This window comes from Silene latifolia, chromosome 10 (genome assembly GCF_048544455.1).
Source record: "Silene latifolia isolate original U9 population chromosome 10, ASM4854445v1, whole genome shotgun sequence".
In the NCBI taxonomy this organism is placed as follows: domain Eukaryota; kingdom Viridiplantae; phylum Streptophyta; class Magnoliopsida; order Caryophyllales; family Caryophyllaceae; genus Silene; species Silene latifolia.
The window spans coordinates 90,863,176-90,887,867 of NC_133535.1; the positions used below are offsets into that span (position 1 = coordinate 90,863,176).

Sequence of the window (24,692 nt, forward strand, 5' to 3'; positions counted from 1 at the left end):
GTTCCATGGGAGAAGTGTCGCCGCCTCGAAACCAACGCGCGGGTGGCTCATGGCCGATCCACATTATATATGCAAGTGTACACTCCGTACTACCCGAACCTACATTATATTTATAATACCTCGCATTTATAAAGTCCTCACTTGACTGAGTAGATGATCCATTCGGCCGAGTGGAGCCCCACTCGACCGAGTGGAGGACCGAGTGCACATTGGCTGAAGGCCGGAAGTTCTGGAAATTGGTCACTCGACCGAGTGACCATCCACTCGACCGAGTGGAGCCCCCACTCGATCGAGTGGACCGCTCACTCGATTGAGTGCCGGTCGAGTATAGTTTACGCAAGAAGCTTGGCTGGTGGAGTGTCGCTTTCAAAGCTTATCTTTTCAGATTTCTCACCTAAATCACTCCCCAACCTTATCCCATCACTCTCTAAACTCCCTAAAATCTCTCTAAAATATCCACCAACTTATCCTCTCAAAACCTAGTATCCAAAAGTGAAGGATTCTTACCACCTTCTTCTTTCCTGTTCATCCTCCTTGTTGGTAAGTCGATTTATGTTTTATTTCCTTAATCTTTTATTAGTAACCTTATTTCATCTTATTAGATTAACTCCTAATTAATTAGGTTATGGAAAACTAATATGGGTAATTAAGGGGTTTAATTAGTATAATTGTTGTAGTGGATTATGATAATGAATGTAGTAATTAATTGTGTAGGAAGCTTCGTTGAGGAGCACTTCTAGTGGCTAGCTTGAGGATTTGGGAAGATAAGCTTAAGGTAAGGTTTCCCTACTTAGCTATGATGATATGGGTGTTTGATTATGTATTTATTGTCACTAATTGCACTTGTCTCATGGTAGTTGCATTATAACATGTTCTTGGTAATTAGGGTTTATGACATGATATGGTTTCATGATAATTATGCAAAGGTAAGTATAGTTAATCTTCACATGATGATTACACTGCATTATAACATGTTATGAAGCAATTATATGAGAAGCGGTGAATTAATGAAGAATTGAGCACTTTGATACTTGATGTGTTTAATGTGATTGCATAATTGTTTTGGTTGGTATTGTTTGGCTTGATTTTTGTTTGGTTGACAATGGAGGATGGTGAAGGATACTTGGTTGTGATTATGGAGACGGAAGGCGGTTGGGAAACCGTCTTCCGCTTGAGTCACCCCTTGGAGCTTCCCACTCCAAGGGGATGTGCACATTTAGTACTTGAGTTTTGGAGGGATTCATGTGGTTGAGGCACGACGTCTGGCAGGGGACTCGAGTCCCTCTCGGGCCCGATACCATGGACGTGTTCCGAGTACCTAGTGTTGGTTTGTGGTGTCTTGGGCGTGTCCCGGCCACTGGTATGTGGAGTTGAGTATGTTGGAGAATGATTGTCATGCATTTCATACCTTGTTAGAATTATGGTTATTGTCTTAGCATTTAGCATCTGAGCATGTAGTCTTGATCATTGCATTTATTGAACATTTATATTATTAAGCTAACACTTGGGTTTTAAATGTTTGTGGTGAACCATATGGTGATTTTCGCCCATATGGGTCTAACATCCCAACTATCCGGCCAAGATAATTGGAGCGTTACCATCTCGGTTTCCCGAGGCAGTGAAATCGAAATTACAATTAAGAAACTTTATTAAATAAATAACAAGTTTAGTTATTACAAACGTAAACTAACAAATGAAATACAACTCGTCTATGACTATCTACCTAGTGACTATGTACTCGACTCCAAAGTCTGTAGCGCGGCCCGAATCCCGATCACGTCAACAAACAAACCTGTACTTAACCTGCTCCCCATATGACCAAAGAATATCATATGGATCGACACAGGCCACCCAAAGATAGATGATAATTACACAGACACACAAATGTCAGTAACGATAAAAGAAAGTGTGAAACGACACAAGTGCGTGAGTCAACAATATGACCATGATATGAATGACACACAATTATCCAACCGTCACGCCGGTACCGGGACACGCCCAGACGTACCCACAACCACTGGTGCCAGGAACACGTCCACGACTCCATAACATGCCAAGGTACTCTGAACACGTCAGTGGTACCGGGCCCAAGAGCGACTCGGGTCCCCTGCTAGACGTCGTGCCTCACCCACACGCGTCCCTCCAATACTCAAGTCATTAATGTGCATATTCCTATTAGGTGGGAAACCCCAATAGGCGACTCAAGCAGAAGGCGGTCTCCCAACCGCCTTCTGGCTTCATAGAACAAGTAACCAACCAACACTGCAATATTCTCCAATATTCATGAGAAACACGATAAATGTAATGTACCGTATAACATGCCAATTATTGACTCATTAAATGCAATTAATAACAAACAACTCATTTAAAAAATAGACACATTATCGAAACTGAGTAGCATAAACCTACCTTTTAGAAAATCTCCATAAGCAATCTGAATAAAATAATCTTCCACAAAAATCGTCACCTATAATTAATTAAATATAATTAATTACTAACTAATCTAATCTAATTAAACATGAATTAATTAATTAAATAAAATTCGTCTTAAGCTATTAAATCTCGTCTTAATTGAATGACCCATCTAATTAACCTGTAAAGACCGCCCCAAACCACCACCATGGTTCACCGTGGGCCACCACCCAGCCACCCATGGCCGACCAAGGCAGCGACAACAACAACCAGACAGCCGCTCCCCACTAATACCACTAATTACGACTCCAACAGCTACAACAACAACCACACACTCCTTAACCCAATCACCACATCCACCACCAAACCGTACCATCACTGCCCCCACCTGGTCGTGGTGGTCATGACCTTCCTAGCCACCCTTGCCCACCACCATAGCCGCGCCCTACCTCAGCCACGCACCACAAAATCTACCCGACCACAACACCCACACACAACCAACTCGCACCTCCCTTTTAACCCCCGACACAGCCACCCACCGCTACCTATACCACCACCTAAGACCACCACCACGCTCCCCTCGTGACCCTTAACAACCATCACCCAAGCCTCCCCCAGGTCAGGCCACGACAGGGGGTCGAAACTCTAGCCCTAAAACCGAGTCACATAACCCAACATACCCTAGATCTACTCAGTCAAACGTGGGTTTGGGTGGTCAAAGGTGGTCAGTACACGGTCAAGGGTGGTCAAGGTTAAGACGGTCGAATAAAATAATATATAAGCTAGTGAGACAGTCTTACCTTACGAACTCGAGGCGAAGGGACGAAATCTCCATTTTCTCCTCCTTTCTCTCTTTCTGTCATCTCTCATGTTTGTGGATTTTGTGAGATTATAAAAGGATAAAGGTTGGGTGGATAAGGTAAGGTATATATAAGTTGAAATGAGTATAATATACGTATATTATACATGTATCGTATTACGTGTCATTATAATTATTACAACTTATTATTATTATTATTCCATTATTATTATTATTATCATTTACCATCTCATAATAATAATTATTATTTTATTATTCCGTCTCAAAATAATTTGTATAAATGCGATAAAATATTATTATTATATAATTATTAAATACGGAGTATTACAGTCTTCCCCCCTTAAAAAGAACATCGTCCCGAAAGTTCGCCTTACTCTTTCCGTTCCCAAATCTCATGCATTCTCTCGCACCTCACAAGTCTATCACCCGTATCCGTTCTTCCTAAACATCACACTCATCCAAAGTTCTTCACTGAATTCTCACTACTTCCTCACATTCTGTACTTTATCTTTCCTGAATTCTCGAATTATTACATCTACTCCCCCTAAAACAGAACTTTGTCCCGAAGTTCGACTATCAATCCTCAAACTACGGTCTCATACGCTCGTTACTAAATTCGACAAATGACTATGTTTTAGGTTCAACACACTCTCTTACCTATTGCAAATCCATTATCAAATCTCGTATCGTGTTATGCCATTGCTATAATCCCAATCTAGAAACCTCTCTAGAAGTCTCTCTCGAGGTACCCCTACCACTACTACAAATACAGGCAACCACAACGGCCCTTTAACAACGCTTATTCACGAAAATCATCAAAACACGTTGTAGAATTTATTCCGCGAATTTTACCAAACTTAATTACAACGGTTATGTGTTGTTAACCGTTGTTATTGGTTTTAACAACGGGTCATACTTAAACAACCGTTGTTAATGAAAAAACTAATAACAACGGTTAAATTTTAACCGTTGTTAATGGTTTGGCGCCAAATTAGTGAAAAGTAATCACAACGGTTATATTAGAACCCGTTTTTAATACGTTTTAACAACGGTTGTAGACTCAATAACCGTTGTTATTAATATTATGAAAATCTTAAGAACAACATATTGCTTTATTCTCGCTATACGTTACAAACACAAACACAAGCTAATACTTGCTACTATATCATCCTCCATTCGTCCCCGATCGTCTCTCTGTCTTCATCTCCGTCACTTTGTTGTCTCTTCATCCCTCATCGTGTTTATCAATCAGGTATATATATGTTTCTTAGCAACGCTTATAACTAGATATAGGATTTTTTGGGTTATTATCTAATTTGTTGATAATTTAGCTTAATTGCTTTCCTGAATTTCGTTTATTTGTTTGCCTATTATTGTATTTTCTGAATTAGTTGCCTATTATTACGAATGTAGAATAATGACTCGAACTTGGATGATTGATGCAAATATGAGTGACCGCACCTACAAGGATGGTTTAGCTGAATTTTATGAATTCGTTTCGAACAATTTGAAAGGTTCTTCTAGTATTGCATGTCCTTGTGAAAGATGTGGTAATATTAGCTATATGGCTTTTCCGGACGTTAAAATACACCTAGAAAAGTGGAGATTTAGTCGATCCTATACACTTTGGATTTTTCATGGGGAATCATTAGAGGAAGTGAATAACTCTGAAGAAGATGATGTTGAGGTACACGAAAGGCTAACTGATGATCCTGAGTTTGCCGAGTTTTTTGAGTTGGAAGAGTTGGAAGTAGAGAAGTTGAATGTTGGGTCTATAGATAATGAAGAGAATGATGATGAGTCCATTGCTTTTGAAGATGTAGGTGATGACACTAGTAATTGGGATGACCTTAACAACATGTATGAGAAGTTGTGTGAGTCCAAGCACCTCTCGTATCCTGGTTGTAAGTTCACAAAAATGTCGGGTGTGGTGAAGTTGTATAATATCAAGGGGGCAAATGGGGTGAGTGACACGTGTTTCACTAGTTTTTTAGCCTTGATAAAGGAGTTGCTTCCAGATGGTAATGTTCTACCCGTTAAGACATATGAGGCGAAAAAACTAATAAGAGGAGTGGGTATGAAATATGAGAAAATACATGCATGTCCAAATGATTGCATATTGTATCGGAAATTATATCAAAACTTAACCAATTGCCCTAAATGTTTGGAGTGGCGTTATAAGGATAAGGAAGGGATCCCCGCTAAGGTGTTGTGGTATTTTCCATTGATACCAAGAGTCATAAGGATTTATGCGAATCCCGATGATGCAAAAATGTTAACTTGGCATGAAATAGGAAGAATAAATGATGGAAAGCTAAGACACCCTAAGATGAGATGGTAAGCAATGGAAATCGTTCGACGCTAAGTATCCCGAGTTCGGCAATGAACCTAGAAACTTACGTCTAGCGCCGTCCACTGATGGAATGAACCCACACGGAAACATGAGTAGCCAACATAGTACTTGGCCGGTAGTGTTGGCTATTTATAACTTACCTCCATATGTGTGCATGAAAAGAAAGTATTTGATGTTGTCGTTGTTAATTTCCGACCCTAAACAACCTGGAAATGATATAGATGTATATTTGGAACCTCTTCTAGATGATTTGCGATTGTTGTGGGATAGTGGGATAGAAGTATTTGATGCATATAAGAACGAAACTTTCAATTTGAGAGCGATGTTATTGTGTACAATAACCGACTATCCGGCTTATGGCGACCTTTAAGGGCACACGGTTCATGGGAAAGAGGCTTGTCCATTGTGTGGGGAGGATATCGAGTCCGAATACTTGAAGTCTTCTCGTAAGTATGTGTATATGGGAAATAGGAGGTTCTTGTCTCATGACCATTGTTATCGCAAGATGCTGAAAGCATTCAATGGAAGACAAGAACTTCGTCAACCTCCTAGAATTTTGAGTGGGCATGAAGTTTATTAGAAAGTAAAGCATATTGAGATAGATTATGGGAAGAAGAGCGGCTCTAAATTGTCTACTCGTGGGTATAAGAAAAGATCCATATTTTTTGATAAACTTCCATATTGGCACGACTCGAGGTCGTGCATTGCCTCGATTTCATGCACATTGAGAAAAATTTCTGTGATAATATTATCAATACCCTTCTCAATGTTCCTGGTAAAACAAAGGATAACGCCGCAGCTAGGGAAGATATGAAAATGATGGGTATTAGGCTAGAGTTGGCACCACTGAAGAGAGGTAATCGTACATTTTTACCGCCAGCAGCTTTTACCCTTTCACGGAATGAGAGAAAAGAGTTCTCTGCATGCTTGAATGGAATTAAAGTGCCACATGGTTATTCGTCGAACATCAAAAGCCTAGTGTCGATGCAAGACCTAAAACTCACCGGGTTAAAGTCACATGATTGTCACACTTTGATGCAACAATTACTACCTGTGGCTATTCGTTCCATTTTACCCGAAAAGGTAAGATATGCTATAACTAGATTCTGTCTCTTCTTCCAGACCATATGCGAGAAAGTCATCGATCCCGATGACGCGGATTCATTGCAGGACCTCGTTGTAACCTCTCTTTGTCGGTTGGAAATGTATTTTCCACCCTCTTTCTTCACTATCATGATTCATCCGACCATTCACTTGGTTAGGGAGATTTTGTACCTTGGGCCCGTGTACTTGAGATACCATCCTTTCGAAAGATTGATGAAAGTCTACAAGGACTATACATCTAATCGGTATCGTCCTAAGGTTGTATTGCTTTGAACGCGCTATTTTAGACGAAGCTCTTTCATATTGTTACGCTCATCTCTCCCCCGAGGAGTTGATTGGCGTTCCTAAGAATCGTCATAGTGACTGGATGACCGTAAAAGGTATTAGGGGCCGGGTTGAAAAAATTGTGACACGTGAAATGTTGCATTTAGCACACATGTATGTGCTAAACAACGAAGATGAGGTGCAACCTTATATTCAACAACACAAAGATGAGCTCAAATACGATCACCAAAACAAGACCGAGAAGTGGATTGCGAACGAGCATACGAAGACGTTTCCCGAGTGGTTTAGGAATATTGTCTTACAAAGTGTACTCGATCAAACCGGTGATGACATCTCTCCTAGGTTACTACGTCTTGGTTTAGGTCCAAATGCCAGGGTCACCTTTTACAACAGTTTTGCCATTAATGGATATACTTTTTACACCCGCGAGCAAGATGAGGTGAGCACAATGCAAAATAGTGGTGTGAGTTCTGAATTTGAGGCAATGCACTTTGCTACTTCAAAAGATAAAAAGCCTATTTGGGGAAAATGCCTTTATTATGGTGTTATTCAAGAAATATTGGTACTAGATTACATTGATTTCACAATGCCTTTGTTTTGATGTAATCGGGTTGATAACAACATCCATTGTGTCCGAAAGGATAAGATGGGATTTACGTTGGTCAATCTGGGTAAGGTTGGCAATAATAAGGATGATCCTTTCATAATGGCATCCCAAGCTAAACAAGTGTTCTATGTCACCGATCCTATGGATAAGAAGTGGTCTGTTGTAATGTCTATAAGGAAAAGAAGGAGTAGTCCATCCGATAATGGTGATGATGATCGGGATGTCGTTTTTGAGGGAATGGATCGATCTACCACCGTATCTTATTTCGACGATGTTGACACTGATCATGAGGACACCGAAAGCATCTATATGCGTGATGACCATGGTGAAGGTATTTGGGTTAACGAAGAAACTATGACATCCAAGAAACGTCCCCGATCCTGAGATAGTTCATCGGGACAGACAAGATGTATGCATGCATCTTTGGTGTTGTCTTATTTTCTTGATCTTATTATTAGATGTGGATTCAGGTGTTGAAATTGTTGAATAATGTTGCAAAGATATGGTGCTTCATTTATTACGATATGTATTGTTACTGAGTTTGGACCGTAATGGAATTACAGTAATTTAAAAAAAAAAAGAGGTTCAACAATAACAACGGTTATATTTAAATTACCCGTTGTTAATACTTTCAACAACGGGTGTAGTACTTCTACCCGTTGTCAATTATTTTTTATGACATATTTCATTTTGGCGCAAATTTGGTGAAAATATATTACAACGGGTATATTTTAACCGTTGTAATAAACTTTTGACAACGGTTTACTTTTATTGACCCGTTGTTATTAACATATAACAACGGTTCTTCTTTGAGCACCCGTTGTCAATAGTTTGTCTTAATAAAAAACTAATATAGAAACCCATACAAAGATGCCATACACAAACACACACAACATTATTAGTTCAACCGTTGGTATCCTGTGTTAATTCTTCTCTCTTCCTCGCTTTTTACATTCTCGTCGCCATTGCCGCGCCCGATTTAAAGCCCGATTCCGTTGCCTTCCCTTATCATCCTGCTCGTTCTCTTTATCATCATCATCAACAGGTATGTTCACTTTAATTTTGTGTTTCGTCATTAGGGTTTTAAGACGATCATCTTGTTTCTTTTTCATGCATCTGTTTGTTTTTCGTCTTCTTTGTTATCTTTATCATCCCGCATCATCTACTTTACTCCTCTTATTAGGGTTTAGGATTTTAGAAGCTTAATCTGTTGTTTTAAATTTTCATTCCTATTAGGGTTTAGGGTTTTAGATAATACTCTGCATGTACGTTGTTAAGTTGTTCATTTCCAGCTATATCATTCATATTTGGGTTTTAGGATTATCATGGGTGAAAAACGTAAAAGAAGTCAAAAGAATAATGAGCTTGGTGATAATAAGCCTGGTGAGAGGGGTGCTACGAAGTGCCAGAAAGTCCTTGCAGCTATAGCCGCTAAACAGTCGTTCCAAATAACATGGAGTGAGATGGGTTTCCCTACTGGTCCAAATGCGGGTCTTTTCTCCAGTTGGATTGGTGCTTGCACAAGACAGTTTGTGCCTATCCATTTAGATGATGTTAGAACTTTGAATCCAAAATTGGCGGAGTTATACTTGGCTCGTGTAAAGGAAGGCTTTATTATACCCGATAAAAGCCATGATGAGTATTTAATGCATAAGGCGGCGGATGTCCACAAAGGTGAAGGTGTGGCGTTGCTAGGGATTGGTTGTATGTGGACAAGGCAACGGGGAGATGCGTAAGAGCCCACCGGAAAACAAGTGTCCCACCATCAAGCAGGAAGAATGGGATCTTTTCAAAAAGATGAGAACTACTGAGAAGTTTCAGGTTAAATATCCTCGCCTTTTAACGATTTACCTATCATTTTTTTAATTAATGAGTCCTTTATATAATCTTTTTATTATCTCATCTACTTGCGCTTTTATATAATTATTTGAAGGCCGTTAGCAGAAGAAATCGTGCTAACATTTCATGCAAGAAGGGGAAATTCTATGGTTCTCGAGGCGGTTCTGAAAAAGATAGAAGAGGACCTCGTAAGTAGCATGCATTATTCCCCTGTGAGACTTTATTTTTTTAATCACACTTGGACTTGCATTGATACACATTTACGTGTATAAATGTTACCATGTTAATGTGTAGGTGGCAAAGGGAGTGAAAGAGGTGGATCGGCATGTAACTTATAAAGAAGGGCACACGCCTAAAGGATCCCGGTCGTCGCGTGACAAATATGATGAGGAAGTTTTGGCCAACATAGTAAGCATTATTTTATTAAGACGAGTTCATTACTAACTTTATTATTTTAGTCACAAATATAATTTGAAGTTTATTTAATATATTATAGGACAACGTATTGAAAGAGGTAGAAGAAGGGAAATTCACTGCCAGTGGTCGTAATGACGTTCTTGCTAGAGCGATCGGCCGACCCGAACATCCAGGTCGTTTGAGGGGCGTTCCGTTACAGGTTGGAGTAACGAAATATTATGGGAAAACTGCCCAGATAAAGAAGAAAAGGAAGACTAAGTCTGAGAAGGCCGACATGGTAACATTTATTCTATTATTTTCATTTAAGTTCAATTCACATGTTATTGTTGGGATAAAAATTGCGACACATTACATTCTTGGCAAGCGACTTGATTAATGGCATCCGTACTACTAAAGCCGATTCTTTGGAGGTAAGCTTTCCGAAGAAGAAGTGAAAATGATGGAGGATGTCATTTCTAAAGGGGGTAATAATAAGGTACAATAGATTGGTCAAGAGGCCGCTACTACCTTGGCAATACATGAGAAGGAAGTATCGGTCAACGAGATTCGAAAGATCGTGTACCTAATAATGCTTCAAGTTGTAACAACTAAAGCCGATCGGTACCTAATACTTCCTTATTTTTCTTTGTTTTTTTTTGGGTAAGATCGGGGTGTGTTCACCCCGCCACTCTAATGCTATAACTTTGACATGGTGCCATTGAATTGGTTAATTTTATTAGGTAAATAATGGGTCCGAAAAGGAGATGCAACTTGAGAAGACGGTGATGGAAAACAAAGATACATCCCCTTCAAGTCGGTTCCTGTTTTTGATAAGGTATGCATGAAGTGTTTAATTAGTTAAATTTATATGAATGTCAAGTTTGTGCAAAAATCGGCTGAGACGAAAGCGTTTTTGCAAAATCTTTTGAATTTTGAAGCGTTTTTGCAAAGATATAATAATGTATGTGTATATTCTTCAGGCCGTAAACAAGAGGCCGATTATTCTTGCGACCCTAAACCGAAAAGCCACATGTGCGTGTTGGCCGGGTCTCGTAGAAACCAAATCAGAGCGCGAAATCGTAGTTCATGGCGAAAAACTTTTGCCGAATCATAGAATAGTAGAGATAACTACATACGTCTTTCCAGCCATGAAAACTTTCAACCGCTGTCCCGATTCGTGACGACATTACCATTCCGGGAGATGCGCTTGGAAGTTTCATCCAATGGCCTGAAACTCACATCTACTTGGCGAAGATATCTCCGCCGCCTCTCGAAATGAAAGCGATTGGGGTTAGAAGAAATACCTTTATATATATGTTACATTTTTAATTGTTGAATGTTTTTATATGTTAAATTTATATGTTATTTTTTTTTGTAGGGAAAAAAAAAAGACGGCTTTGGCGGATAAGCCTAAGTCCACAGACATGCCAACGACCTCGACTTCACAACAACTTGATGAGGTATTTAATTAACTTCTCCATTTTTTAAAAATTAACCTCGCTCCCTTTATTTATATTTTGTCTGTATTTATAAAAAGCATGGTAATTTTGTGTAGGGGACAAAAAAGACCGATAAGCCTAAGTCCCCACCGGTCTTACTTACTACCTCCTCATCATTGAAAGAGCGGGTTGACGAGGTATTTAATTAAGTACGCTTTTATTTTTATTACTCCAACTAGGATATGTTACCTTTGGATTTTTTATTATTTTAATTATCTACTACATGTGTAGGCTGGTGGTAGTAGCACAAAATCAAAGACTCATTCTTTCCCCTGACACGAAAGTTAGGAGTTTAAACTCCACACAATATAAAGGGAAGGATTACATGCAAAAAGTAAGAACGGTGACGATGATGAGACTGCATGAGGAGGCTGGCCATCGCATAGCCACCGAGCAATTGATAGTTATTTCGCTCGAGGAGGATATTCTAGGGGCCGAGCGCCAAGCGCTTATATCATGGGATCTGCTAGCCGTATGGGCTGGCCTAGACCAGATTGATATAGCACACATATTTGTTTGGATGAAGTAAGTTTCTTAATAAATAATTTCATAGTTTAATATTCTGACTACTAGATAGTGTTTTAAATACCGGAATTAATACCGTAATAATGTAGGATATTGAAATTGAGAGTGATCTCCGAGAAGAATATTCCATCTGATCAATACGGATTCATGTGCCCCTATGTTTTATCTTTATTTATTCCGGATTTCTCGTTCGAACAACGGGTAGATTATATTGCTCAGCAATTGGCGACAACCAAGAAGCTGATTTTTGGCGCTTATAATGAAAAAGGGTAATAAACAAATTAATATTACGTTTCCCCCTACAATTGCATTTTCATACTAAAATATATGTACTTGTTAATAATGATGATGTCTCTTGATGTAGGACTCATTGGGTGCTAGCAGCCATCATGCCGACAAGCAATAAAGTTTTCTGGTTGGACTCTTTACATCATCAACCAAGCGAGACTTTTAAGCACTTGATTAATATGTAAGTTTATAATACTGATTTATTTATAATAACATTTTCATTTTTTATTTATAGAAAAAAGCTCTTTCATATTTTTGCCCCTAAAAAAATTAGTTTCTGCCTCCTTTTTTATTTTTTAAAAAAAGGGCCTTTAAGAAGAAAAGAGCAAACGAGCAGGATCAACCCACGGAAGATTCTTATGTTGGCCCTGATTTTATTACGATAACATGGGTACGTGCTCAAATACAATAACATTAAGTGCAAAATCTGTGTTTAATACTAATACAATACCTAAAGTTCAAGATTCTGATGTGAGCCTTCTCTCGTCTGTTTTTTTTATGTAATAATAGGCCCCTCGCCAGCCAGATAGCATACAATGTGGATACTATGCTTGTCGGTTCATGTTGGAGATTATTAGGCGAAGATATCTCGTTATTCCAGAAAAGGTTAGTAATAATTTAAACATGTGTTTATTACTTTGTTTTTAAATTAGAGCTAATGTTGTCTTGCTTGCTGCTATATATACCATGATGTTGCTAATGTTGTCTTGCTTGCTGCTATATATACCATAATGTCTTCTCTTTGTTTTTTCCGCAAGTATGCAATCAACCCGTCTACAGTTGAGCGGTACTCAAGTGTAGATATAGACGAGGTAAGAGACATGTGGGGCAACTACGTCTTAGAATATATTAGAAATGCATGATACTCAGAGTTTAGATCAACTTATTAGTAAATTTTTTGTTGAAGTTAGGGAATGATTAGTTCATGTAAATTCCACTCCTTGTAAGTATATATATATATGATGCAGCTGCTGTTGTGGTTGAATTGAATCTATTGAGTTCGATGAACCCAAATTTGTGATTTATCTTTGTCTTTGGTATATGGTCTTTCTTTGACATATGCGAGGTTTTTGAATGGCATGAAACAAATTTATTTTTTCAAAACATTAGGAGTTTGTAATAAAAACGGTTACTAAAAAAAACCGTTGTGAATACCTTTCACAACGGTTAATAAAAATAACACCGTTGTGAATGACATTCACAAATACCCGCGCATAATATTCAACAATAGGTTTTAATCGAAGAACCGTTGTTAAAAGTCTTCACAATTTTGGAGGTAAAATTACAACAACGGGTATTAAACAAAGAACCGTTGTTACTAAAAATTTCAACAACGGGTATGTACCATAAACCCGTTGTCAAAAGACTTCACAATTTTGGAGGGAAAGTTACAACAACGGTTATACATACGACAACCGTTGTTATATTATTCCCTCCAAAATTTTGAAACACTTTCCACAACGGAGAACACCCAACAACAACGGCTTTTAACCGTGGTGAATACTTTAGACAACGGTTTCACTAAATAAGCAAACCGTTGTAAATACCTTCTACAACGGCCGCTTTAACAACGTCCGCTTTTTGATTTTACAACGGTTTTTACCCGTTGTTATAGGCTGTATCTGTAGTAGTGTACGAGCCTCCCAAAGGTCAAGCGCCAGGTCTAACCCACGATTCCAATCTATAATCCCATAACTAACTCACAACTCAAGTCGGTTATAAGCATACGTATCTATCACGGTGTATAACTCGATTGTTATTACATATCTATATCACGTCAATCCTCATACATTAACATGTATTCATATGAAAACACTAACTATACAAACTCTAGGAAACAATCAACTAATGCAAGATTCTTATAATATGACTCAACCACGTTCCACGTTCCACATTCCCATTTCCGGACCTCATGCCACACATATACCAAGTCAAATCCACCACGTGATCACACATGTGCTTCCATATCCATTCTCATCCATCATCACCCCTTCTGCTTATACAGAAGACCACAATCACTATCATGCAATGACCACTATATGACACATAACTTGCATTTTTATCTTATTTATACACAATCAAATCACTTCAATTAACACATGTCAATTAACAAATTTCATTTAAATTTCACTCTTAAATATCAAAAGCCACATAATACGGTCAAACGTAAACAATTCACAAGGTCTTACCCCTATGGGGTCAACATGTTCATCCGGCACAAGCCAACCGATATAATCATGAAAATAAGGGTATACACTCTATATTTGGTCGAGTATTGACAAAACAATGGTCAAGGCAGGCCACTCGGTCGTGTGTAGGAGGCCCCTCGGCCGAGTAGGTGACCACTCGGTTGAGTACATGGTGCACTCAGCCGAGTGTCACCTGGGCATGAGGTTTTCCTTCTCAAACTCTGTTCCAAACTTTCCTATTTTATCACACCAACGCTAATAGACGAACTCTTAGCCTAAGGCCATCATTCTAGCTCCTCACATTGACACTACAACAAGATCACAATGTACGCCGTGGGCGCTTCACTCGACGGTTGGGAGGTAACTTTATAAACAACATCTATACTATCACCGTTAGACCAAAATCTCACCAACTACTCTCTCTCGTCGTGCATGCATACTTATATTAATCTGTTACCCTATATAACCTCAATGATCAAGTAGCTTAACAACACAATTTATCGCTCCCGAAAATCGACTTTCAAACGACAACCATCAATTACCCTATCAAACGTGTACACTAGCTTTCAAATAGTCTCGTCATTAAATTCTTACTACGACTTTTATTAGATATCTTTCACCGTCCAATCTAATTGATCACTTCAAGTTCCATCTAGTTACCTTCTTTTCAATTCTTATAAATCCTTGAACTCAATTTACCTATTCCCACGACTATGAACAACCCAAGATATCGCCTCATTCTACCCTTAGGTACCTCAATTTAGTTCTCATTATTCCACAATTCAAACCCCAACTATTTGTCAACTATAATTCTCACATCATGTTCACTTATAACATCCTTCAACATGCAATCCATCAGTCCAAACCATCAACAAATACGTAACCTTGATCACCCATAACTCATTATCCATAAATTACCTCATGTACTCATCTTACTCAACCCAAGACACCTCACGTAAGCTAAACTCACTTTCTTGTTCTCCCAATTTCCGACATAAACTATCCACAAGATCACATCAATAGTCTTGAATCACAAAATAATACTTCCTTAATAGCGAAACATTACTACTTAGCACAAAAGATTCTTTCCTCGAAAGTTGATTCCCTTATTCCCAATACCTACCTCACCACCTTATCGAATTCAATATAATCATTAACAACCATTTCCACAATTTAGCCCAATAGCATCCTCATTCATCCAACAACTCTCTCTTTCACAACATCATGCACTTACCTACCTACATGGCTCGAATCCAAACAAAATGAACAAACTCACATCGATTCCAATAAAACACATGTCTCACATTCATAGCTTTCAAGGTACAATACTCGTTCATCGCACGTTATTAGCACCCCTTTATCCTTGCAAACTCATCAACTCACTCTCCTTTCACATCCTCTCAGTCACAACCACGCGTGTCTATGCGTCTTCACTCATCAGAATTATACAACCCCCAAGATAAGCAAACATTGAGACCCATATCTAAGCAAAGCACTACATTATTAACAAAGAAAAAACACTATGAAGCAAAGGAACTATGTTTTAAATACAAAATTTAAAATTTAATCATATACACTATGGTATATATACAAAATTTAAAATTGAAGTCTTATTATTACTCAGTTAAATCAAGAAAAGCTTTAAGACAAAATTTTCAAATTTTCAAATCATGCCTAACATCATTTAGACAAGATTTGCAGTTTTATGACACAATTAGATAAGAATGGAATATAAGAACAATGTTTTTGGTATAAATAACATACTTGTCAAAATTTAAGGCAATTTGCAAGGTAAGGCTCCTAGGTTAATGTAACACAATGCAACATCAATAAGGACTAAGTACCGAGGAACAAGCAGATCATTGTTTGAATGCCAAAAATCAAAAATCATTCATATGTACTATGGGATTTCAAAAATTTTGGGCAACGTTCTAAGATGAAATTTTGATTCAAGGCAGTACATGCCATTACTAGAAAATGAAACTGAAAATCTACTCTTAAGTGTGAACATCAAAGCTTTAAAATTTCGTAGTCAAGTTTTCAAGACAAAATTTCAAATGTGCGACAAAATTAGCAATAACAACTAAACCTTGGTCCTTGTTAGACAATTAACCAAGCAACATGATGCGTGTATTTCATATAGTCTTTTTAAGTCTTATTTGCACGCATTTCTATGTGTTTTACGTAGTATTATGCTACAAATGTCCCCCGAGCCGTATAATATGGTTTGCTTTGTCTTATTTGCAGGAATGTACCAAAAAGGGCGGAATTGAGCCATTACTTGTCTTCCAAGCGTGCATATAGGAGATAAGTAGATTTGGAGCGGAAATACTTGTGCCTTGGGGTGCGTGAAGTCATCTTGAAAGCTAAATTAACGTCCTATAGCTGATTTAGTGGTAGTTAACTCGATTGAGAGCTTTGCTGACTTGATTGCTCGATCGAGTCCTTTTTGATGATGAAGATTCCTCGATCAAACTCCTGCTATGTTCGAACGAGAGGAGGATTTTTTGTGTTCCTCGATCGAATAGATTTTATGCTCGATCGAGAGATTTTTGCTGGAAGTTGATCGATCGAGTTGTTTTAGATTGCTCGATCGAGCACTTTGTGATCTGACGCAAGATTTTCTTGCGTAAACTTATTTACTTAATATATTAGTTATCGTATTTAGGTCAATAAATATCTCTCCTGTAAATAGGAGAGACTTAATTAGGTTTAGGTATCTTTTCATTAATCTTTTGAATCAGTCATTAATTTCAGAACTCTTTTATCGTTCAGTCTTTAGTTTTTAGACTCTTGTTCGACGTTTGCTGCGCTATTTCTTGGATCTTCAATTGTGTAATTCCTTTCTCTCTTTAATTCGTAGTAATATTTCCTTTTGCAAACATTTAATTCTCTTGTCTGTTATTTCATCTTTATACCATGTTTAGTATAGTTTTATCTATCATTGTTAGTTTTATCACCGTTATGAGTAGCTAAATCTCCTTGCGCTAGGACATAGGGGAGCCATGGTAATTAGGGAGGTTAAGATTAGGTGATTATTTTGGTTAGAATTAGGTTTGTGTTGTTAATCACCACGTTTAACTGCAATTAGCTGCTTGAGTCGACGTATTTAGCTAGTTGATTTGGTACACCCTGACCTGGATGAGAAGATTGGGAGGGGTAAGAGCTGCAGTGAACATTATGGCATTCTAATGAGGGCGGAAGCTAAGTTAGTAATGCTTTAGGGTGAATAGCGTACCGGAAGGACCTTTTCACTACCCTGCAGACCGAGTTTATACCGACCTTTGACCCTAGATTGGATCCCTAGGAAACCATGGTGAAGCGATAATCCTAGCATTTCTCTCCCTTATTTGATCACATCTTACTTTTACAGCGATTTTAGTTTATTTATTGCTTTTACTTTTTGTTTTAGTTTAGTACTTCAAACAAACAAACAACCTAGTGACACCGACAAACCTAGTTAGACAAATAGACTACAAGCAGCCTCCCTATGGAATACGATACCCGACTTACCTCTGCTACATTAGTTAGAGCCGGTTAGGTTTATTTTTGATAGGGTTGCGACAGCCCGTGTCAAATTTTGGCGCCATTGCCGGGGAGGCGACGTTGTTTATTTGTTTTCTTTTTCGGTTTGTTTTTAGTCTCAAGGGATTTATTCCTTGAGACTGTTCTTATCTTTTCTTCTAGTGTTGTCTTGATAGGTCCTACAGGTCCTAACTAGACAAGATTCTTGATGATAGGCCATCAGAGGGAAGGCTTGAGTACCTTTAATCATCTATCAAAATGTCTACTATCTTACTTGAAGAGCAATTGGAAGCTCTTAACGCCAGATTTGCCAAGCTGGAGAGTAGGCAGTCTAGTAGGAGTCCACTTGAGCTCCATCCTATGGCGCAAAAGGTGGTACTTTGTGAGAGATGTGGTGCTGCGGGGCACGAAGCTTTAGTTGTTTGGCGGGGAATAATCAAGTCTATGCTTTTCAGCAGTATAGGCGAGGTAATTATCACTATGGTTACCAAAGTGGGAGTCACCTAAACTATACTCCCCTTCTGCCGCAGAATCACTATGCGCCGCCACATCCGCTACAGCAACAAGGCTTCCAAAAGCCTCCATTTGTTTGGCCGCAACAACAAACTCCTCCTCCTGACATACAGAAAGAAGAAATTGCTGAATTGACATCTTTGGTGAAAACACTTGCACTATAAACGCAAAAAATTATGCAAGCTGTGCAAGCTAAAGATGTCGTTATCGAGAGACTTGAGACTCAGTTGGCTCAAGTAATTGCCGAGCGAACTTTTAGGCAACCCGAGACGGTTTATGCTGTTCGCACCAGAAATGGTCTTCCCTATAAAGGACCAGATTTGCCCATTGTTGCTGAAAATGATGACTCGGATGTTGAAATAACTGTTCAAGAGGAAGAGTACAACGAAGCCTCGCCTGCCACTGTTCAAAAATTCGATCGAGAGCCTTACTCTGCTTGATCGAATGAATTCCCAAAAGAAGTGTTCGATCGAGAAGATTGGAGTGCTCGATTGAGCACTGTACACAGAGAGAAGGTCGATAAACCTAACACTGCTCCTCAATCGAGAGGATTTCCTGAAGAAAATATTTGATCGAGCTCCCCATCTGCTTGATCGAATTATTTAGATGCTGAACTTGCTGGTTCGTCATCAAAATCCACTTTGAGCGACAATAAGAAGAAAAATGAAGACCCGTCTACTCTAATTCCGGTCCCATTTCCAGAAAGATTACAGAAGAAGAAGGTTGAGCAACAATTTGGCAAGTTTGCCGAAAATTTGAAAAGTCTTCATGTTACCGTACCATTTGCTGAGTTACTAACCTAGGTACCCTCTTACATGAAATTCATGAAAGACATTTTAGTGCGTAGGAGGCATATGAATGACCATGAAACAGTGGCTATAACTGAAGCAGACATTGCCCTTATTCAAAATACGACCCCACCAAAGTTGTCCGACCCTGGTAGTTTCTCTATACCATGTCACATTGGGACCCATTTAATTGATAATGCTTTATGCGATTTGGGAGCTAGCGTGAGTGTTTTACCATTGTCTCTTGCTAAGAGGCTTAGTTTGACAAAATTCCATTGTACCAATATGACCGTACAGATGGCCGATCGTACTTTATCACGGCCCTTAGGTGTCTTAGAGGACATACCTGTCAAGATCGGGAAGTTCTTTATTCCCGTTGACTTCTTAGTCTTAGATATCCCCGAAGACTCATATACTCCTATTATTTTAGGACGACCATTTCTATTTACCGCTCGTGCGGTAATAGATGTCGAGGGGAAGACGTTGACTTTTCAAGTAGGTGATGAGGAACTGACCTTCTACCAGTCTAGTGTTCGCAGGGCGCCCATGCAAGTCAAGCCCTGCAATGCTATTCCCTCTAAAAACCCTGATACGGAATCTCCAAATGCTAATATTGAGTCATATGCTGCCGTATTGACACCTCCCCCCCAGATTGGGAGCAGTATGGAGAACCATTATGTTATTTTTGTTGTTACAGGTCTTCGCGGATTGGACATTGGAGATCCCGGTGATGAGAGCACCTTGGAATTTGAGCTCATTGCTAAAGACGGTGTCAAAGACAGAGGCGTGAAAGAAGAAGAGAAGGACAGGCCCGAGAAAGCAAAGAAGAGAGTAAAAGTATATGCGGAAACGAACTATTCTTCTTTGACCAATTCAATTGTATGGAGGCCTAAAGAGACAGTCCACGATGCTGAAGGGACCTCCTCCAGTCAGAAGCCCTCTTTTGGGCTATTCAAGTGTTTTGGAGGATGAGCCGTAGTGCTATTCGGCTTGTAAAACAATTTGTAATTTTGGATTTGGTAGACATTATTATTGCATTTAGACATTAGGAATAGTTTAATCAGTTTAATTAGTTTAGGACGAATATAGACTGTGGATTTTTGGTTTGCTACTGGTATTTTTGTGGCATTTACTTTTATATGCTTTGCAGGTCGTAGCTGACAAGTGCGAAGACATGGGGATGCGTTCTATAGAGAGGAAATTCGATCGAACATTTTTAATCCTCGATCGAACAGATTGCCCAAGTAAAGCCCTCGATCGAGCTATTACCGTTGCTCGATCGACTACTTACTGCATGCCACAGGGAATTCTCGATTGAACAACTTTAAGTTGTTCGATCGAGCAACTTATGGAGGAAAAGCTTCTGTGGAGATTACGACTAGTAGCTGCTGGCTACTTAATTCCCCAGTTTGCTGGCTGGTTTGAGGAAGTTATATTTTGTAAGTAATTTTGCTTTTTATTCTTTCCATCTCCTTTAGTTTTATTTCATTTATTTTGCATTTGTGTTGTATTTTCCCTTTCTCTATTATTCTGCTGGTGTATGCTAGAGGACAATGAGGGCATTGTCCGTTTTGGTTTTTGGAAGGTAATGCACACTTTGAGTCTGCATTTGCATTTGTTTTGCATTCACATTTATTGCATTTTAGCTTTCATTGTCTTTCATTTCAAAAAATCAAAAACTATAAAAAATTAAAAAATTCGAAAAATCAAAAAAAATTTACATTTATTTTTGCATTTAGGTTGAGTCGGAATGGTGTATTTCAATGATGAAATTGCATTGCATTTAGTCCTTTTACTTAAGCCTTGCAAAAACTAAATATCTTTAAGCATAGTCAATTTGCATAATCTACATGTTTATGTTAAAATTTAGCTGAACGAATAGACTTGACCTGATATTTTGGCAACCTACCCACATATTCTAAGATTTTAGAGACTTAAAACTGGTGTCATCCATGACCAGTTCATGTAGGACTGTGAGTAGTTACTCCTTGCATAACATGTAACATTAATTTGCAGAAGTATGAAATTCAATTGCTTATTGCCTGCATACATTCGGGTTAGTGGTCGGTGTCACATGCATGGAGGTGCTTACATTCCCTTTTCTTCCATTTTTACCCATTAACTCCACATTTAGCCAAATTTGCCTTTTGACCCCTTAACTACATCCAAACATAGCATGCCTTGTCAAGCTAGTTTAGTTTGCTTTTGCGGGTATATTTCTTATTGTGTCATATTTGGTTTGCTTTGAGAAGTTGGGAGTTGGTAGTTTTGGAGAAGGAGAAGGTTGAAAAAAAAAGAAGTTGAAAAAAGAAAGAGAAATGGAAAAAATGAAAAGAAGAAAAAGAAAAAACAGAAAAACCGAAAGAAAGAAAAGGAAAAAAATGAAAAAGAGTTTAAATAATATTGGTTTTACTCCTATGCTCTTATTTTATCTTATGAGGAGTTGTTGATATTTGGTTTAGTGAGTTTTTATGCCGAATTAAGGGCATTGTGTTCAGTTTGGAGATGGATTAGAAGCGGATATGGTTTATTTGGTTTTGTTAGGATACTAGCTTGGCCAATACCCTCACATTCCCAAAATGTTTTGCCTCTTCTTACCCATTACCTCACTTTCCAAATCTTTGTAAGCCCTCGGCATGTGAGAGGACCTTGTATGGATGGAATGTATGTGTACGGTAGCTAGAATTGTCTATCATACTAGATTGCATGCATGCTTATGTGGGTCGTAGTTAGGTGAGCGACTTTTTATTCTTTCTCTCTTACATATACTTGCTTACCCTTTGCTTCATGAGAGAAGAGTGGCCCGTGAGAGTCCATTTTTAAAGGTCTTGCAAGGTTGACGGTTCAGCTTTAATATAAACATCTTATAACTCGTTTGCATTTGACAGTTTTTACTATATGTGTTAGTTTGCTTGCATTAAATTGCTTTAAGGGTACGATTTGTAGCTAGCTCTGAGTTTTACTCCGTTCCCCTACTTTCTTAGTTGCATATAGTTTGCTTGGGGACAAGCAAAATGTTTGGTTTGAGGAGGTTTGATGCGTGCATTTCATATAGTCTTTTTAAGCCTTATTTGCACGCATTTCTATGTGTTTTGCGTAGTATTATGCTACAAATGTCCCCTGAGCCGTATACTTTGGTTTGCTTTGTCTTATTTTGAGGAATGTAGCAAAAAGGGCGGAATTGAGCCATTTATTGTCTCCCAAGCGTGCATATAGGAGATGAGTAGATTTGGAGCGGAATTACTTCTGCCTTGGGGTGCGTGAAGTCGTCTTGGAAGCTAAATCAACGTCCTATGGCTGATTCAGTGGTAGTTAACTCAATCAAGAGCTTTGCTGACTTGATTGCTCGATCGAGTCCTTTTTGATGATGAAGATTCCTCGATCGATCTCCTGCTATGTTCGATCGACAGGAGGATTTTTGGTGTTCCTCGATCGAGTAGAATTTCTGCTCGATCGAGAGGTTTCTGTTGGAAGTTGATCGATCGAGTTGTTTCAGATTGCTCGATCGAGCTCTTTGTGATCTGACGCAAGATTTTCTTGTGTAAACTTATTTACTTAATATATTAGTAATCGTATTTAGGTCAATAAATATCTCCTCTATAAATAGGAGAAACTTAATTAAGTTTAGGTATCTTTCATTAATCTTTTGAATCAGTCATTAATTTCAGAACTCTTTTATCGTTCATTCTTTAGTTTTTAGACTCTTGTTCGACGTTTGCTGCGCTATTTCTTGGATCTTCAATTGTATAACTCCTTTCTCTCTTTAATTCATAGTATTATTTCCTTTTGCAAACATTTAATTTTCTTGTCAGTTATTTCATCTTTATACCATGTTTAGTATAGTTTTATCTATCGTTGTTAGTTTTATCACCATTATGAGTAGCTAAATCCCCTTACGCTAGGACATAGGGGAGCCATGGTAATCAGGGAGGTTAAGATTAGATGATTAGGATTGGTTAGAATTTGGTTTGTGTTGTTAATCACCGCATTTAACAGCAATTAGCTACTTTAGTCGACGCATTTAGCTAGTTGATTTGGTACACCCTGACCTGGATAGGAAGATTAGGAGGGGTAAGCCCTGCAGTGAACATTAGGGCATTCTAATGAGGGCGGAAGCTAAGTTAGTAATGTTTTAGGGCGAATAGCGGACCAGAAGGACCTTTTCACTACCCTACAGACCGAGTTTATGCCGACCTTTGACCCTAGATTGGATCCCTAGGAAACCATGGTGAACCGACATTCCTAGCATTTCTCTCCCTTATTTGATCACATCTTACTTTTACAACGATTTTAGTTTATTTATTGCTTTTACTTTTTGTTTTAGTTTAGTATTTCAAACAAACAAACAACCCAGTGACACCGACAGACCTAGTTAGAAAAATAGTCTACAAGCAGCCTCCCTGTGGAATACGATACCCGACTTACCTCTGCTACATTAGTTAGAGTCGGTTAGGTTTATTTTTTATAGGGTTGCGACAGCCCGTGTCACAACAAAATACAAAATCAAATTATTGACTCCGAAACATATATTTTCGAGATCATAAAAAAAATTTTGGGTAAAATTCAACATGAAAACTTCATATTTCACATCATAAATGACGAAAAAGGTGATTAATGTCATGAATTAACAAAATGTGGAATTAATTGACAAATTTGAAGGGAATAGCGTGGATTTAAATGAAACCAAATTGGGAAAAAATTAAGGACAATGAGAAAACCACTCAAGTTGTTTAATTAACAAGAATTAAGAGAATAAGATGGGGTCGAAAATTTACGGAAATTTCCCATGGTACCCTCGAACTTTGGAAGATTACACATGGTACCCCTCATTTTAAGTTTGTACATATGGTACCCCTGTATTTACCTTTTTCTTTCCCAGAATATTCTTAGCAGATTTTCCGTCATAACACCGTTAGTTTACATCTAATAAACACTTTACCTCTTGCTTTTATCCCTAATACATTTTATTATTATCCCTAATCTTCATCTTCTTGCTTTACATCTTCAAACCTAATCTCACTCATCCCCTCTACCACTACCACTACAACACCACCACCAGATTCCGACAACCACCACTAGTTGCCGACACCAGAGCTCTGGCAAAGGTCGTGCGCGCGTCCGTATGTGGGGTTAATTGAGATTTGAGTGCAGATTAAATTGGTGAAATTGATTATATTTGTGACGGGTTTACTTGAACAAAAGAACTTTCAGATTTGCTTAGTAAGTTTGTGATTTTTGAGGAGATAATTCAGTCAAATGAAATACCAAGGCTAATTGTAATATCACTCGGTTCATTGTCTTGGCTGCCATGATTACTAATTACACCCAACACCTTCTTCAGTATTTGGTGTGTACCAGTGTACCACAATCATTAGATATAGATGCGCCAAAAAGCAAAACTCATTAGTGTATTACAACCACTCAAAAAGCTTTTTACTCTTCTGGTTTTAGTTGGTCATAAGAATTCATGTACAGTAGAGTCCTTTTGGGAATTGGGAGGGATTGACATATACATGGGAATTGAAATGGGGAGTAACATGCCCCCTCTC

At 38.4% G+C, this 24,692-nt stretch overlaps 1 protein-coding gene and 1 long non-coding RNA gene across 2 annotated transcripts; both read left to right on the forward strand.

Annotated features, from left to right (window-relative positions):
• The first annotated feature begins 456 nt into the window (after positions 1–456).
• On the forward strand, positions 457–9,190 carry LOC141609064 (uncharacterized). The gene is made up of 3 exons (XR_012527178.1): positions 457–540; positions 715–775; positions 8,900–9,190. It is a non-coding gene; the product is annotated as an uncharacterized LOC141609064 (long non-coding RNA).
• Positions 9,191–11,552: 2,362 nt separating this feature from the next.
• On the forward strand, positions 11,553–13,113 carry LOC141609065 (uncharacterized). The gene is made up of 6 exons (XM_074428298.1): positions 11,553–11,840; positions 11,930–12,109; positions 12,205–12,309; positions 12,435–12,519; positions 12,639–12,734; positions 12,887–13,113. Exons 1-6 carry the CDS (start codon positions 11,641–11,643, stop codon positions 12,989–12,991), a joined length of 771 nt encoding a protein of 256 aa, XP_074284399.1. The 5' UTR covers positions 11,553–11,640; the 3' UTR covers positions 12,992–13,113.
• The last annotated feature ends 11,579 nt before the right edge of the window (positions 13,114–24,692 follow it).